Source organism: Brassica napus, chromosome A10, assembly GCF_020379485.1.
Source record: "Brassica napus cultivar Da-Ae chromosome A10, Da-Ae, whole genome shotgun sequence".
Taxonomy (NCBI): Eukaryota; Viridiplantae; Streptophyta; class Magnoliopsida; order Brassicales; family Brassicaceae; genus Brassica; species Brassica napus.
Window position 1 is genome coordinate 16802354 of NC_063443.1, and position 17115 is coordinate 16819468.

The 17115-nt window shown below is 34.7% G+C and overlaps 3 protein-coding genes and 1 pseudogene across 6 annotated transcripts; 1 reads left to right on the forward strand and 3 right to left on the reverse strand.

Moving 5' to 3' along the window:
• On the reverse strand, nucleotides 1–4834 carry LOC125579062 (annotated as a pseudogene). Its single transcript, XR_007317021.1, has one exon. The product of XR_007317021.1 is annotated as an uncharacterized LOC125579062 (transcript).
• Nucleotides 4835–5056: 222 nt separating this feature from the next.
• LOC106372425 (DEAD-box ATP-dependent RNA helicase 15) lies at nucleotides 5057–8592 on the reverse strand. Of its 2 annotated transcripts, XM_013812633.3 has the most exons (12): nucleotides 8487–8592; nucleotides 8216–8347; nucleotides 7890–7990; nucleotides 7498–7670; nucleotides 7170–7401; nucleotides 6965–7083; nucleotides 6371–6427; nucleotides 6090–6274; nucleotides 5846–5990; nucleotides 5659–5742; nucleotides 5499–5562; nucleotides 5057–5397 (listed from the first exon to the last, which is right to left on the reverse strand). In XM_013812633.3, exons 2-12 carry the CDS (start codon nucleotides 8326–8328, stop codon nucleotides 5387–5389), a joined length of 1284 nt encoding a protein of 427 aa, XP_013668087.1. In that variant the 5' UTR covers nucleotides 8329–8347; nucleotides 8487–8592; the 3' UTR covers nucleotides 5057–5386. The 2 variants fall into 2 exon arrangements, with proteins under 2 accessions (XP_013668087.1, XP_048598364.1); XM_048742407.1 differs by lacking the exons at nucleotides 8216–8347; nucleotides 8487–8592 and having other exon boundaries at nucleotides 7498–7781.
• Nucleotides 8593–8726: 134 nt separating this feature from the next.
• Nucleotides 8727–12063, forward strand: LOC106372426 (DEAD-box ATP-dependent RNA helicase 15). Of its 2 annotated transcripts, XM_013812634.3 has the most exons (12): nucleotides 8727–8843; nucleotides 8975–9088; nucleotides 9225–9325; nucleotides 9545–9717; nucleotides 9803–10034; nucleotides 10120–10238; nucleotides 10776–10832; nucleotides 10929–11113; nucleotides 11213–11357; nucleotides 11456–11539; nucleotides 11636–11699; nucleotides 11800–12063. In XM_013812634.3, exons 2-12 carry the CDS (start codon nucleotides 8976–8978, stop codon nucleotides 11808–11810), a joined length of 1284 nt encoding a protein of 427 aa, XP_013668088.1. In that variant the 5' UTR covers nucleotides 8727–8843; nucleotide 8975; the 3' UTR covers nucleotides 11811–12063. The 2 variants fall into 2 exon arrangements, with proteins under 2 accessions (XP_013668088.1, XP_048598363.1); XM_048742406.1 differs by lacking the exons at nucleotides 8727–8843; nucleotides 8975–9088 and having other exon boundaries at nucleotides 9434–9717.
• On the reverse strand, nucleotides 11917–13341 carry LOC106370659 (ethylene-responsive transcription factor SHINE 2). The gene is made up of 2 exons (XM_013810656.3): nucleotides 13262–13341; nucleotides 11917–12896 (listed from the first exon to the last, which is right to left on the reverse strand). The coding sequence occupies exons 1-2, from the start codon at nucleotides 13339–13341 to the stop codon at nucleotides 12413–12415; spliced, it is 564 nt and encodes a 187-aa protein (XP_013666110.1). The 3' UTR covers nucleotides 11917–12412.
• Nucleotides 13342–17115: the final 3774 nt, after the last annotated feature.

The window sequence follows — 17115 nt, forward strand, 5'->3', positions numbered from 1 at the left end:
ATTCTATTTTTATATTATATTTCTGTTAATTCATTTATTTTATTCAACTAGTTCAAATATTGTATTTTTTAAATTAAAATGATCTGAAATGATCGATTCTATTAATTCCACTTTTATCGTTTACTATGAATAAAATAAAATAGTCATTTCGTCAATTCCATAAATAAATAGATATACAAAGAAAATTAGTCCATAACAAATTTGTTCATGAATAAATGGAATTAATCGATTCCATTTTTTATACTCCATTCCTGTTAATACATTTATTTTTATTCCACTAGTTCAAATATTTATTTACCAGTTACAACCGATAATTTTTCAACTTTTACCAATAATATTATGATGTGTCATTTATTTTATATTGTAATATCTGTATTTTAAAAGGATAAAAACTACTGCATGCATAAAATATGAGTAAGAAATTTGAATTTAGTAAATATCTGCCAATTGATGTTGAAGTTAATATTTTATCATATATTTTAGTTAGTTTTGTGACATTTTATTATGTAGTTTAATTGTATTCACGTAAATACTAAAGCAAAACAAAAATATTATATGAAATATACAATTTTATATTTTAATAAGCTTGGAAGAAAATTAACTTGAAAAGTAATTTGATAGTGTACTTACAATATGGTTCTTGGGAAATTATTTCCTTCAAGTCAATAGATCTAGATAAAATTCTGACTAATCGCCTAATCAAAAGTGAATCAGCATAAGCTTGATAAAAAAGAGGATGTGTTCATGCACAATATAGTTTTGTGTTACATTTGTTTTAAAGTAAATTTGCAGTGACATTGCTAAATTATGTGAACACATATTTCATTCATAATGAGAAAGTACAAAATTAAAGAGCTAGGCGTCAGGCATTACATATGTTTTCTTATTATTAAATTATAACATTAAGATAAAGATGAACAAAAAAAAATTAGATTTTCTTTCAACTTTTAGGTGAAGCAAGTACGTCCGTCCTTCTTATCGTTGTATTTGCGAGCCCAAATGTGTTTACCATTGATCCGAAATTTTTGGAGCTTCTCACCTTCTAATATACGATCCACCGTAACCACCGAGTCCAAAACCAACTTAGCAAATAGTGATTGTTGCTGATCATTGTTACACGCAAATATATTAGGTGAACTTACGCAGTCTTCTCGCATGTAAACGCCTACCACACACTTTTCTCCAAATATGTTGGTGAAAAGCTCCTTAACTTCGGCCTGCGACACAGGAAAGCCACGAGAAAACGTTATAAACATGGTTCGATCGTTCTCACTTTCCATGGAGTGATCGTTCCACTCCCAAAGACCCTTTGGGAATAGGAACGAGTTGTTTGTTGAAGGTGTTAACCCCAGAACCTAGATCAGGTCGCATGACATTGATGTTTCCGAAAGTCGGATGCGGGAAGCCAGGTATGATCAGAGATGGGTGGAATCCGGGGACGAAATATGGTGGTGAAGAATATGGAAGAACTTGTGCAAGGATGTCTGAAAAGATTCTAGAACAAATGGTGTTTAGAAAGGTTTTGATACCAGCAATGGCGGTGTATCGATATTTGTAAATCATGGAAAGTGAGATCTGTTTTTGCAAATATCGTGAAGTGAGAGGGATTTGGTCGAAGCCATTTGGGGGATCAGAGGACTCGATGCATCGGAAGCAGGAGACAGCTTCGTTAGCAAGAGATGCAATGAGTCGATCTGGAAGAGCAAAGATGGTTGCAAAAATGTCTTCAAAACCAAAGTTTTCAAGCCAAAACCATGTAGCCATGACAAGGAGTGATTCAGATGGTGAACTTGAAAATTGTAGGACCAGTTTAGAGAATATCACCCTTTCTTGGGCATGGTAGGTGTGTAGTTGGTCTAGTGTTGGAGGTGACATGACTAGTTTGTGATGGAGAAGAATGTGAAATTGATTGGTAGATATAAGGTCATCCTACTCGTTTTACACACGTATGAAAGTGGCATTTATGTAAAAAGATTATTTTGAGCCAATGAATGTAAATATTTAGTTATCTTATCTAACCATAGATTTGATGCTTTGTGGTAGTTTTAAGTAGCGGTTACAAATAAATTGAAAGTGAATATTTTCTGAGTTGGTTTTGCTACAGTTTTATTTAATGTTTTGACTATTACACGTAATTTTGACTCCATTCTGACAAGATTCTTTTGGAGTTAAGTTGACACTTGGCATTGAATTAAAAAAAATATTAATTAAAAAAAAGTTCAAAGGAAAGAGACAAATTTGCTGCTGCAATTCATGATAATAAACATATACTTATATGCTAAGTCAATCAAATAGTTGCTACTATATATTTATAACTATACTTGGACTATAAACATATATTATTTTTAAGAAATATTAGATTACAAGGATCTGTGTCATGTGTAGAGTGAAATAGTTAATTAAATTTTTTGTTTTACATTGTACTAAGGGACTTGTTGTATAGCTTTTTCTAGGGAAGAAATAAATCTGTTCGGATTCATTTCCTCAAAATCTGAAAAATAAAAATAATATAAAACCTAAATATTTAAATAATGTAACAATAAATTCTTAAATTTACTTAAAATTAGTTCAATTTAAATATTTGGATGGAGAAAAATAGATATTATAAGTATTTTGAACATTCTTATTGTAATTTTTAGATATTTATTTGTGACTACTTACATAATTTTTAGATATTTTCATAGTTTTGAATATATGATATTGTTGGGCGTCCGTCGTGTCAATATTGTTAGGCATGTTGTAAAATTGGCGTACTCTACAACCAATAGCGTGTATTTTTTTATAAAACAATTCTGGGTAAATATATTAAAAACAAGATATAATCGAATAGAAGGTGTTAGGGTTGCGTCGAAAATAATATGATCTCTTCAATCGGCACTTGAATTCTGTTTTTCAATTGATTTTGCAAATGATCTTATTTTCTTTTAAAGATTTTCTGATTTATAATTTGTTTCCTACCAATATGATTATTTTTTAATTCTTAATTTGATATGAAAACTCAGTAAAAAGCATTACTTGGCTAAATTAGAGATCACACTTTGTGTGTGGTGTTTTTCACCTCAATTTCTTTAATTTATATTCTTTTACAATTATTTGTTGCTTTCGTGTACCGAAGCTTCAACCATGGTCAAGTTTCGCAAGGTACGAAACTTTCAATTTCTAAAAACATTCTCATTACAACATTTTAGTTGATGCGAATCTTAATGAGTTTGTAACTTTTTTTTTCAACAATGATATTATTTAGTAGTTGCACGGAGATAACTTCAATTTACTAATACAAAAGTTAAAAATGCTGAAACTAAAAATGAGTTGATTAAAAAATTAGTGTATGAACACATTAAATTGTATGCGCTGGAGTTAAGAAAATTAGTATATGAACAAATAAATTTTTAAATGACTGTGAGACTTCTACGTATCAATTAGTGTGAACACATTTATTACAAATGTTTATCTTTTAATATATTAGGGGATTACAATTCATATAAATAGCCAATATATTTACCAATTTTGTTTTAAACAAAATACATTTTTTAATATAGAATTTTGGATACATCAAGGATGATTGGGTAGACTGCAGGAGCTGATTTTAGCTTTAATTTTGTCTACTGTTTTTAAATCATCAATCATGTTTTATATTGGATTTTAAAGCTACAGCCAAAAAAAAAAATAGCTGTAAATTTTTTTTATTCTAAAATCTCCTCTTTTTGATGTATCAATCTTATTCTTGTAACAATAAATATTAAATGTACATTCCATCCCTGTTCTAAAACGCAGCAAGCAAGCGTTCTACGAACCTTGGCCGTGGCGAATCTATGTTATTCGGTCACAAAAGTTGGAAACTGATAATTGTATGATGAATAGGACCATCGTTCTGTGACTTTAACTGGGCACATTAGCCGCTGGACAACAGAGTTTCGTTGTTTACATGGACTATTTATTATATAACAACATCAATAATAATTCTAAGAAAATCTTCAAATACTCCCCTATTTTTTGTCTGATTTGTTGATAATTTGTTATGTCCGGGTCGGATATCTTGTTTCTATGTTTAGTTTTCACATGTATTATATATAATTAAAAAATATAAAAACTAGGCTCTACGTATATTCTGCTTAATCTCTGATTTTTGATAATTCGCTCGGTAAGGGATCACCGTCCGACTAGCGCATAGCATAGTTCCGAACTTGGCTTAAAACTAAATAAAAAATTCCTACACATTAAATTTTACCGTAAAATTCTAAAATTACAGTTCAACTAATCATACCCATTATCTATGAAATTCATTCTCTTTCTCTTTTCTTTTTTCAAGCAAACCTCTTTTTCACTGTTTTAACATTAGTTTATTCAACCCTTCTATTTTTCTTGTATGTATTTTAAAAATTAGATATCTTGAATTTGTATGCACTGTCTTCTGCCATTAATCTATTACTTAAGCCTCTGATAGAGTTGATGGCAAAGCAGTAGCAATATATTACAAAAACAGTATGCTACAAAAGCATTATACTCATAAACACAACTAATACAATGATTAGTAAAGTAATAAATAATTTGTATATAAAATTATCATATAAAATAAGTATATGATATATAATTAGCTTATTTCTCAATGATATAAATATATTACATTTATATATATTTTATTGACAATAATAGATTATATTTAATTTAATTATATTTTAAATGCAAAATAATTTTAAATCATACTTTTCATAAAAAATATTTTATTTTTTTTAATTTAAAATTTAATTTTTAGAAAAAAATAAGTTTAATTTTTTACGACAAAAACAACACATAGCCGGCTGGCAAATTAATATACCGGAAAATCTCAATAATCTTAGTATTTCAAAGACTAGTCGAGAGCTCTCTTTTCTTTTTGTTTATTGCAAAGCGACATATTTCAATTATAGATATATTTTTTTCATTTTAATAATTTTTTAAAGAAAATTAAAATTTATCAAAAAAGTTATTTTGAAATCTTTTAAAAATAATAAAAAATTTAATTTGTTTTTTAAAAAATATTGTTTATACTAATGTTCACCAATCAAACTCTTAGTACTTGACCAGAAAAAAAAGTCTATTACTTAGTACGTAATTCGACTGTATACCTAACATATGAATATGATTTTTAAGCACAGCCACAACAACCATTATATATTCGTTCCTGAGACACCTAAAATACTAAAAGCTTGTAGAAAAAACATGACTCACATGACAGATTTCATCAGTGCGAATTGGAGAGTAATCCGAGAAGAGTTACAAACGGTCTAAATGAAAATTGTCGAGAAAAAAAAGAAGCTAAAATACAAATTCTGAGGAGATGATGATAGCTGCAAAGCTCCATGCCGCCTGTTGTAACCTGAAGTTCTTGCTGAGAGACGATGCTAATTTAAGACGGCACTGAGCAAAAGAATAAGATGAAACAGAGTCCGATGTCAAAACCAGAAACAAACATTTTAGCTGTTTTGAAGAACTCGTAAAAAAGGATAAAAGACGCTTACTGTATGTGGAAGTATCAATCTGCTCAGGAAGTTCCTTTATATCGACCTCAAATCTGTCTTGCACCTGTAACCAAAAGAAATTACAACTTCATTTAATATCCCAACTCATATAAATAATAAGCTAGACAGTAGACGTATAAAGAAGCTCAAAAATCAAGACCTGATTAAGAACTTCCGAGTCTGAAGCTGATGCCACAAATGTGATCGCAAGACCCTTTGTTCCAAACCTACCAGCTCTCCCGACCTATACCATAACAGTAATAGTATGTTACAAGAGCCCTTTGCTCAGTGAAAATAAAAATAATTAATATGGAAATTTCCGGATTTTAAAAATAAAGAATATTTACCCTGTGAAGATATGTATCAGCAGAATCTGGCATGTCGTAGTTGATAACAATGTTAACACGCTCAATGTCAATGCCTCTCCCTACCAAGTCTGTCGCCACTAGAATTCTCTTGTGTCCTTCCTTGAAACTTTTGTAGTGAGTCAGCCTACATATAATATCATTGTGAAGAATTAAGAATTGGTCACTATCCAGAGCGGCATTAAGAGCAAATCGGGGGGTGGTCCGGAAGAAATAAAATACAAACCTCTCTTCCTGAGACATGCCAGAGTGAATGCATATTGAGGGGAAATTGCATTCAATAAGCAACTTGTTCAGCTCCCCAGCTCTGCTAACGCTCTTCACAAATATGACAACTTGATTGAAGTCCAATGCGTCAAGAAGATCATTCAACTTGCGGTTCTTCTCCATCTCGCTCAGTTTGATGTAGTGCTGTTACAACGACATGACACAAAAACAATCAGAACGCTCAAAATAATATACATACACCAACCAATATGAAAAGTAATGAGACATAAGTTAGATTACCTGGACAAGCCCATGAAGAGTCAGTTTGGCTTCATCATCAACATATATTTCCATTGGCTGTAAGGAACAAATATCAGAGTAAAGTATATTAGCAAGCTTTCCTCAGGAAATGATTTCAACAAAATTTTGTGACGGAAACAGAACCCCTGAACAGAGATCCTCGTCCACCAGGTTTTGCATCCTCAAACACCAGTATTGCTCGGAACATTAAGGCCACTCAGCGTGATGAAACCTTGAAACCTCACTACCCCCGACTCAAAACCCACCCAGCACCATGGCAACTCAATAGAAAAAAAACACACAATGGTGATATATGATCCCACTGCGCAAAGACATCACTGAACCTCTCCAAAGCTATGTGTCGCCTTCAGAGTCTCCCAAATTTTCCGAACCCTAACATACTACCCAAGGCCACACCAAAGCTAAGTGACACCTTCATAGGCTCCCAGTTCTCCGAATCCTAACATACTACACAACGCATTATTGGATTGAGACCAGGTGAATCAAATGATAGGTTTCCCGGGCGAGGTGTGGTCAAATAATTCAAGAGAACAGGACTTGGAAACCGAGGGAGTTTTGGCCGTAGGAAATTACATCTTGCATAAATTTCTTGCAGACTGGGCGTATCTCTTTGCTGAGCGTTGCTGAGAACATCATGACTTGTTTGTCGTGAGGTGTCATCTTGAAAATCTCCTGCACATCCCTCCGCATGTCTGGAAAAGAATATTTACAAATGTTAAAAAAACAGACAAGACAGGGATATTATCTTTATAAACGAGGAAGTTAGAGATCAGCATACCGAGAGACTCGAGCATTTTATCACACTCGTCAAGAATAAAATGCCTCACATTCTTCAAAGAGAGATCTTTGTCCCTGGCGAGTCCAAGGACCCGACCAGGTGTTCCAACAACAATGTGAGGACATTCATTCTTCAGCAAGTCTTTGTGAATTTTATTGTTGACTCCTCCATAGAACACTGAAACCTTCGTATCTGGCAGATAGGTACTGAATCGCACAAACTCATTGCAGATCTGCAAACAAATATCAACATCAACATCTTGGGGGCAGACAGCAGAACTATTTATTAGAAGAAGAGAGCAGGAGTTAAGGAAGTAAATAGGACATACCTGGTAAGCTAACTCCCTTGTATGGCACAAGATAAGCGCAGACACCTGGCCAGGAGACGGCTCAATCTGTTGTAGAGTAGACAGCACAAAGACAGCAGTCTTTCCCATACCAGATTTTGCTTGGCAGATAACATCCATGCCCAAGATAGCTTGAGGGATACATTCATGTTGCACTGATGTAGAGCCAAAGAAAATTGTAGCGAAGGAACCGTTTAGAATTAGAAGATAACGTTACGAAATTCTAAGCTCGCTCCAAATCAATAGATCGAAATAGCGTTTATTACCTGAAAAAATAACTAAAATGTCAGTACACATAGCAATTATATAAGTGGTCGGAACAAAAAAGTCAAGATGCAAGCTCAGAAACAAGGCCAGGAGTGAAATGAACTTGCCTTCGGATGGATGCTCAAATCCAGAGTCAACAATAGCTCGGAGAAGCTCCGGCTTCAAAAGGAAGTCTCTGAATCCAGAACTGTGTATGCCAACATAACCTCTGCCACAAAGAACAAAAATACTATTAGCTTCCATGAAGAGTTGCAGTAAAGAACTTACAAATTACAGAAGACAGTCTTTTATTCGCTTCCAGGAATTTAGTATTGAAGAACTTAGACATTTGCTATTATTAATTAAAGTAAGCAACAGATGATACCCTAACAGCTAACAAGCATTACAGTAATCTACAAAAATAAACTACCAGCGTCTGGGAAAAAAAGCTCACTTCTTCACGGCATCGCCATTAACTTTATTCCCAGAATCTAAGACCTTCTCGTCCTCTTCCTCATAGTCCAGAAGCTCCTCCTCATAGGCTTCGTTGTCCCTAGCGTCTCCCATAGTTTCCAAATTCTACAAGCTGCAGTTAAACTTCCCGTAAGATTCCTAAATCCCGAATCAAAAACCTAAAACTCCAACTCCTAACAGTGTACGTAATTGAATTCTAGAACTCCTAACAGTGTAGAATCGCCATGGAGATGTGGATTGAGAAATTTTACCTGAGAGATGAGCAGAGTAAGTTGGATCTCGAAATCGTCTTAAGGAGTAACGAAATGACTAAAAGAAGACGCCGCGCTGTTGCCTCGGTATATATATACGTATTACGGAGACTATAGGGTTAAGAGTGTCTAATGGGCTTTATACTAATGGGCCTACAATTTTAAGTGTTTTCTTGAGTTTGTTTCCGTATTAGGCCCATAATAAAGCCTTGTTTGACTCGGGTCAACCCTATCCAGTCTCGCGGATATTGGGACTCTCTCTCTCTCTCTCTCTGATATTTTCGTGTCAACCCTATCAAGAGATTTGGAAAACCCTAATTTGATCTCGAGATCTAATCAGCTCCGCTCAATTCTCAGGTATCTTCTCGATCTTCAACTAATTTATTGTGCTTAGGATCTAGTAACGATGTCTGTGTATACGATTTCTCGCTGAATCTGAGGTTTCGTGGAAATTTATCTGAAATTTGTGTATCTTCCCGCTTGTGAAGTATGGGAGACGTTAGAGACAACGAAGTCTACGAGGAGGAGCTTCTGGACTATGAGGAAGAGGACGAGAAACTTCTAGATTCTGCTACTAAAGTAAATGGCGATGCCGTGAAGAAGTACGTTTGTTTTTCTCTCTTTTCGATCTGTTTCATGAGAATATTGGCTACTTCTGAGATTATGAGAGTAGCAATTTGTAAGTTCTTTACTGCAAAACTTCATGGAAGATAATAATATTTTTGTTCTTTGTGGCAGAGGTTATGTTGGCATACACAGTTCTGGATTCAGAGACTTCCTTTTGAAGCCGGAGCTTCTCCGAGCTATTGTTGACTCTGGATTTGAGCATCCATCCGAAGGCAAGTTCATTTCACTCCTGGCCTTGTTTCTGAGCTTGCATCTTGACTTTTTTGTTCCGACCACTTATATAATTGCTATGTGTACTGACATTTTAGTTATTTTTTCAGGTAATAAACGCTATTTCGATCTATTGATTTGGAGCGAGCTTAGAATTTCGTAACGTTATCTTCTAATTCTAAACGGTTCCTTCGCTACAATTTTCTTTGGCTCTACATCAGTGCAACATGAATGTATCCCTCAAGCTATCTTGGGCATGGATGTTATCTGCCAAGCAAAATCTGGTATGGGGAAGACTGCCGTCTTTGTGCTTTCGACTCTGCAACAGATCGAGCCATCTCCTGGCCAGGTGTCCGCCCTAATCTTGTGCCATACAAGGGAATTAGCTTACCAGGTATGTCGTCCTCTCTGCTTCTATTAACTAGTTCTGCTGCCTGTCCCCAAGCTTTCTCATGCTTGATAATGAAAATTATTTGCAGATCTGCAATGAGTTTGTGCGATTCAGTACCTATCTGCCTGATACGAAGGTTTCAGTGTTCTATGGAGGAGTCAACAATAAAATTCACAAAGACTTGCTGAAGAATGAATGTCCTCACATTGTTGTTGGAACACCTGGTCGGGTCCTTGGACTCGCCAGGGACAAAGATCTCTCTTTGAAGAATGTGAGGCATTTTATTCTTGACGAATGTGATAAAATGCTCGAGTCTCTCGGTATGCTGACCTCTAACATCCTCGTTTATAAAGATATTATCCCTGTCTTTTCTGTTTTTTAACATTTGTAAATATTCTTCTCCAGACATGAGGAGGGATGTGCAGGAGATTTTCAAGATGACACCTCACGATAAACAAGTCATGATGTTCTCAGCAACGCTCAGCAAAGAGATACGCCCAGTCTGCAAGAAATTTATGCAAGATGTAATTTCCTACGGCCAAAACTCCCTCGGTTTCCAAGTCCTGTTCTCTTGAATTATTTGACCACACCTCGCCCGGGAAACCTATCATTTGATTCACCTGGTCTCAATCCAATAATGCGTTGTGTAGTATGTTAGGATTCGGAGAACTGGGAGCCTATGAAGGTGTCACTTAGCTTTGGTGTGGCCTTGGGTAGTATGTTAGGGTTCGGAAAATTTGGGAGACTCTGAAGGCGACACATAGCTTTGGAGAGGTTCAGTGATGTCTTTGCGCAGTGGGATCATATATCACCATTGTGTGTTTTTTTTCTATTGAGTTGCCATGGTGCTGGGTGGGTTTTGAGTCGGGGGTAGTGAGGTTTCAAGGTTTCATCACGCTGAGTGGCCTTAATGTTCCGAGCAATACTGGTGTTTGAGGATGCAAAACCTGGTGGACGAGGATCTCTGTTCAGGGGTTCTGTTTCCGTCACAAAATTTTGTTGAAATCATTTCCTGAGGAAAGCTTGCTAATATACTTTACTCTGATATTTGTTCCTTACAGCCAATGGAAATATATGTTGATGATGAAGCCAAACTGACTCTTCATGGGCTTGTCCAGGTAATCTAACTTATGTCTCATTACTTTTCATATTGGTTGGTGTATGTATATTATTTTGAGCGTTCTGATTGTTTTTGTGTCATGTCGTTGTAACAGCACTACATCAAACTGAGCGAGATGGAGAAGAACCGCAAGTTGAATGATCTTCTTGACGCATTGGACTTCAATCAAGTTGTCATATTTGTGAAGAGCGTTAGCAGAGCTGGGGAGCTGAACAAGTTGCTTATTGAATGCAATTTCCCCTCAATATGCATTCACTCTGGCATGTCTCAGGAAGAGAGGTTTGTATTTTATTTCTTCCGGACCACCCCCCGATTTGCTCTTAATGCCGCTCTGGATAGTGACCAATTCTTAATTCTTCACAATGATATTATATGTAGGCTGACTCACTACAAAAGTTTCAAGGAAGGACACAAGAGAATTCTAGTGGCGACAGACTTGGTAGGGAGAGGCATTGACATTGAGCGTGTTAACATTGTTATCAACTACGACATGCCAGATTCTGCTGATACATATCTTCATAGGGTAAGTGTTCGTTTATTTTTTAAATCCTGAGATCTCATATTAATTATTTTGATTCTCACTGAACAAAGGGCTCTTGTAACATTGCTGTTATGGTATAGGTCGGGAGAGCTGGAAGGTTTGGAACAAAGGGTCTTGCGATCACGTTTGTGGCATCAGCTTCAGACTCGGAAGTTCTTAATCAGGTATGGAGCTTGATCTTCTTGATACGTCTGCCTAGCTTTGAATTGATATGAGTTGTTGGGGGTATTTAATGGTGTGGTAACTTCTTTTGTTTACAGGTGCAAGCCAGGTTTGAGGTTGATATAAAGGAACTTCCTGAACAGATTGATACTTCCACATACAGTAAGCGTCTTTTATCCTTTTTTACGAGTTCTTCAAAACAGCTAAAATGTTTGTTTCTGGTTTTGACATCTGACGTTGTTTCGTGTTATTCTTTGCTCAGTGCCCTCTTAAAGTAGCATCGTCTCTCAGCGAGAACTTCAGGTTACAACAGGCGTCAGAGAGCTTTGCAACTATCGTCAAACATCATCCCCTCTAAATTTCCATCTTTGTTCTTTTCTTTCTGGACAAATTTTCATTTAGACCGTTTGCAACTCTTCGGTAAAAGAGATCGAGTAACTCGCCAGAGCGCACTGTTAGATTATGTCGTGTGTGTGTACAATATTTACTATGTTCGAGTATTCATGATCTATAGTCTTTGAACCAAGATATATTCGTGGAAACCAGTATGTATTTTGTTTCTTGATGTTCTTTCTTATAATATCGTTTTAGTTGTTAATAACAGTAAATTGACATTTAGTCCCATTCATTCAATGATACAAGGAGATTTATCGATATAGACCCCAAATCTTAATATACACCAACCCCATGTGTGTGTATATAATACATTTTTACACGTATTTTTAAACAATTTTCTTACATGTATTATGGATTGATAGATCCATCTTAATCACACTATAAACTGTGGAAAGAATATAAAAAATCCGAAAATCAAGCTTGTGAAAAAAAAACCCACCATTATTCTTCTTTAGACTTTCATCCGGTAAGGTAAAAAGTCAACTCCAGTTCAGCAACTCCTCGATCATTTCCATAGCTAACTGATCCTCATCAACATTAGCTTCTTCTTCTACGTCTTCTGCTTTCTCCACGTCTTGTTTCTTCATCCCCAACTCATGGGCACTTTCATTGACTACGTTCCCGAGTTCGAGACGCATGACCCAGTTGGGACTAGTTTTCGACCCGGCCCGTTTCTGCCAGACTCCAATGTGGGAACTGTCTGTGTCCAGACGGAGACACGTTAGTGATGGCGTTAGGTCTTTGCAGCTCTTCCTTAGCTTAGCGTTCAAAAGCTCAGATAAGGACTTTGTAGACATCAAAGGTGAGTTAGGGTCGTGATCATTGTCCGAGCCTTGTTGCTCCGATTTAACGACCGGGAAATTAGTCTTAGCGTTTTGGCCGTTCATTAGAAGAGCTGCTTGGTCGTAAGCCCTCGCAGCCGCTTCTGCTGTTTCGAATGTTCCAAGCCACACTCTTCTTTTCCTGCATATAAATTTCTCACACATATGTAAATACATTACTCGTTAATACATACCAGTTTGGAACGGTAAACTTTAGTGTTTACATCTTCATTTCTAGTTTGTTTTGTACCTATAGAGAGTACACATTTTCAATTATAGGAATATCCACATTAAAACGTTTACAATGAGGGTGATTAAATTCAATCTACAACTTCGATCACTTTATGGTTTGTTTTCGTCACATATTCAGCCTAAATGATCTTATAATTGAGAAATGAATTTTGATGAGAACAATAATGTCTTTCATATGAAAAATGCAAGTATGTAAGGAATTTAAGTAAAATAATTGGTATCATATATAATAACATATATAGACACTAGACTTACAGTAGAGGATGGCGAATCTCAGAGACCCAAGAACCCCATTGGCGTTGGCGAACACCTCGAAACTTTCTCGAGTGTACCATCTTTTTAAATTTTTCTTCAATATTTCTTCGTTTTTAGGGTTTTTAGTTTATTTCTAAGAACTCGGACAACCAGAAGAGAGATAGAGACAAATCAGACGGGTTAGCGTCTGATGTTACTGTTTTATGTCTCCAACTAACTATTTATATAGAGCTTCACGTTGAATTTTCTCTTTTGTTTGTAAATTGACCTTTTCGTCTATGATCTATAATCAAGATGTTTTGAGCCCACTATTTGTTCTCCAAGCCTCCGTAACATCAGTAGATATCTAATGCTTCATTTATCAACACAACTTCTTTACTTTTTCTGAATGACTCTAGTTTATACACGACTTGAACTTTCATTTGTCTAACGTAACTTTCATGGCCATACAAGGACTGATCATGCCTAAGTTTTGATACCCACAAATTTTTTTATCTCAGCGCTTATATATAAAGGTGTATTGGTGGAGTATATTGGTTGACAATGTACTGATGTACTATATGACAACATAAGCAAGGAACGATTTTAAAATCATGTGCATTCAACATAAACAAAACATAGAGTCTTGATTTACGGTCTGATCTCAACTACACTTGTAAACTGAGTTACCCAAAATATAAGAAAAAAAAAACTTATTTCACACAAAACTGATTTTTAACCTATCTTTGTTGGATGTAAGTAACATAGCGACGAGGTCACGTCAGATATTCAGCTTAGTTGACCGGTGCACCATTTGTTTATCTTCCACTTTAAGTCAATTTTGTCATTTATCAATTTTCCAACCATATATGTAAAATAAAAGCCAAATAAATATCGTTGGGTCGGGTGGTGAAGGCGGTAGATATTTCAACGTTCATTTAAGGTTAAACCCACAATAGATCAAGAACTATTTAGACTTTATGCTAGATTAAATGTATACACCAACATTTGCAATGATGTTTTTAGTCCTATATGGTTAGGCACTTACTGTAACTGAAGTTATAAATAAAGGTGGTGCCAGTATTTGATCCACACGTGTGCACATAAATAACAGCCTCAGCTTTTTCTTTTTGTAACAAAATATAAAAATGATAGTGCAGAAAACACCAATGTTTAATCAAGCCGACATTCTCGGATTTTGTCATAACGAAACTAAAAAAGAAATATAACTTTTATTACCAACTTAATGTCAATAGTTTCTTTTTTTATTGCTTTAACAATATTAGTTCTTACTATTTGTGTAAACCATCCGATGAGCAGTTCATAATTTGTTATGTTACCTAGTACCTACAGACAAAAGTAATGTATTGTGTTTTTTTTTTCTATTGAGAAAAAATGAATGTATTATGTTGCCTTCTCATAATACACACGTATTAAAGTTACATACGTTAATACGTACATAAATTCGTGTTTTTGTTCAATACAGACACACTTCGAATTAAAGCTGTCTTCCATGATTTACTATCAGCGGTGAAAAATCTGAATGAGCAGTTGAAAAGTTCAGATTGGTTAACATATATATACAGCGAGGAGTAAGCAAACTTCAATAGCTTTATTGGTACTAAACACTTTTCAAGGAAAGTGTGCTTTAAGTTATTAGGTTCCAGTATCACTGGTGGAGAGGATAAGAAAAACGATCTGAACCTGTTCTGATGTTTGGTCTGAAGGGACAAAAAACGGTCTGAAACATTTTTGATAGAAAAATGAAATAAAAGATACAGACACTAATTTTTACAATAAGTTTCACACTATGGACAAAACTGATGAAGGGGATATTTAAAGTTTGTGTGATTAATTGTAATCGTAGCTAACAATACAAAAGTAGATTGTCACACTCGGTAAATGATATTCTATCAAAGTAGTAGAATTGAATAATGTTTTCTTTGGACTTTTGTTTTTTTTTTTTTTTTGAACGATATTCTTTGGACTTTTGTTGATAACTTGATATGATACTTCCAATAAAATGGAAAAAGTTTATAGATTGAACAAGATAGATATCCAATCTATAATTTTTGAATGCGTATTGAAACTAGTTCGGATTGTTAATACGTATTTAACATTCCTGGAGATATTTTTTTAATATTTTTCTTGCGACATTTTGTGATGAATTAATAAATAATGGACACTGTAATATTATAGCAAGGATGGTGGATCCCAAACTCTAACTCGGACTTTTAAATTAATCAACTTTTTCTTTAATATTAGTACGAATTCATTAAATGGCTTCTGGTCGAACTATTTAACCGTAACTAATCTTCATCTAACCTAATTTAAAATGTACAGTTGTACACCCACCCCCAAGGTCCTTCATATCAAGAAGGAGAATTATATAGTCAATACTGTTGGGTTTCCATCAATACTCTTTTCAGCGTTGGGAATATGTCTACCAGTCTATGGGCCAAATTGCAATGGTTGATTTGACTCTCGGGATAAAAAATTATGGGCTTACAAACATGTCTTGTTTCCACAACCATTGTGTTTTAAAATTTTCTAAAACCACAATGAAATCACAGTTCAAAAGGGTTCTTATTTCTTAAACATGCCAATTCACTAATTTTACATGCTTCTTAAACATGTAAAATATTACTCTAATAGATTGTCTTTCTTCTTACAGTTGCGCTTGTGTTATCTTTAAATTTGACAATAGTTAAATAATCTAGATAAAATTCAATATGATGTTAATCATTCATACTGAATGATTATTTAGTTATTAAACTACATCAAAAAACTTGGGATATCTCCTCGAAGTTGCCACTTTAATTTTTGTCTATATCTGAACTAGTATTTTTTTGATGGTGCTGATAAGAGCAACTCTATACATAAGCTTTTTGATTTCTATTTCTTTAACAATATAGATACTCTCATACTCCATATGCTTAGATTGCTTTTCAACTTGAACTCTGATATATTCATAGTTTCTAAATATAATTAGGAGGAATTCTTCACTCAACTAATAGAGCTATGTGTATGAAACTGGATGGTGACCCTTTTTATTGTGTTAAAACCTTACAAGCATGTTATGGACTCATGTTTGTAGGCTTTGCTGTGGAGGATATAAGATTCGGTGGTTGGAATTAAATTGAAACAAAGCTGTTGAGACTGTTGGTTTTGTAGCTCGTGCAGTCCTTTCTTCTTGTTTTTCTGTTTAAACTAGAGAATGATTTTTTCAGCTGAAAGCTATATGGATGTTCTAATTTTCTAGCCAACTATAATCACGTGGTTTTTACTATTTCTTTGCATGAAAACTATCCTAAGAAATTATTGTCTATTTATCATCATCCATGATAATCATTTCAGATTCACACTAAGAAAATATTTAAAATTTAGTTACTCCACTAACCTTTTATTATATTCTTGATTTAATGTTTTTATAAGTTGACGTGCGGTTGCATGTTATATTTTGGTTGAGAAAGTGTAGTTAGATTATAATTAATCATATCTAAAGCTGAATTCAAAACTAATATATGTACCATACCATCTACCAAAAGGTCCAAAACCATACAATTTGGTAATAGTAAGCATGTCCCACTCAAATTTTGGCGCACCTTGGCTCTTTACTAATGATAGTATTTGTGTTTGATTGCTTCTGTACTTAAGTACTTTACTTACGCTTTGGTTTCACATAAAAACCAGTACTGCTGCTAGCTAAAAAGTAACTGTTATATACGCAATCTGTAAAAACTAGTTCTCCTACTTGCACAAAAGTTTAGTGTAGGAGACAGAAATGTTAGCACCTACGAAGAGAGGTTTAAGGGAAAGAGAGATAGCTGACTAGAACTAAAAGTAATCTATCCCCCACGCCTACAAATGTACTC

What these genes read in the sequence shown, in the direction of transcription:
- LOC106372425 (XM_013812633.3), bottom strand. Translation starts at nt 8,328, where the DNA reads ATGGGAGACGCTAGGGACAACGAAGCCTATGAGGAGGAGCTTCTGGAC. An exon ending in ATTTGAGCATCCATCCGAAG is followed by an intron (nt 7,671 to 7,889) that starts GCAAGTTCATTT and finishes GCTCTACATCAG; the next exon opens with TGCAACATGAATGTATCCCT. An exon ending in TAAAATGCTCGAGTCTCTCG is followed by an intron (nt 7,084 to 7,169) that starts GTATGCTGATCT and finishes ATTCTTTTCCAG; the next exon opens with ACATGCGGAGGGATGTGCAG.
- LOC106372426 (XM_013812634.3), top strand. Translation starts at nt 8,976, where the DNA reads ATGGGAGACGTTAGAGACAACGAAGTCTACGAGGAGGAGCTTCTGGAC. An exon ending in AATGGCGATGCCGTGAAGAA is followed by an intron (nt 9,089 to 9,224) that starts GTACGTTTGTTT and finishes TCTTTGTGGCAG; the next exon opens with AGGTTATGTTGGCATACACA. An exon ending in CTGATACATATCTTCATAGG is followed by an intron (nt 11,358 to 11,455) that starts GTAAGTGTTCGT and finishes GTTATGGTATAG; the next exon opens with GTCGGGAGAGCTGGAAGGTT.
- LOC106370659 (XM_013810656.3), bottom strand. Translation starts at nt 13,341, where the DNA reads ATGGTACACTCGAGAAAGTTTCGAGGTGTTCGCCAACGCCAATGGGGT. An exon ending in GAGATTCGCCATCCTCTACT is followed by an intron (nt 12,897 to 13,261) that starts GTAAGTCTAGTG and finishes ATTTATATGCAG; the next exon opens with GAAAAGAAGAGTGTGGCTTG.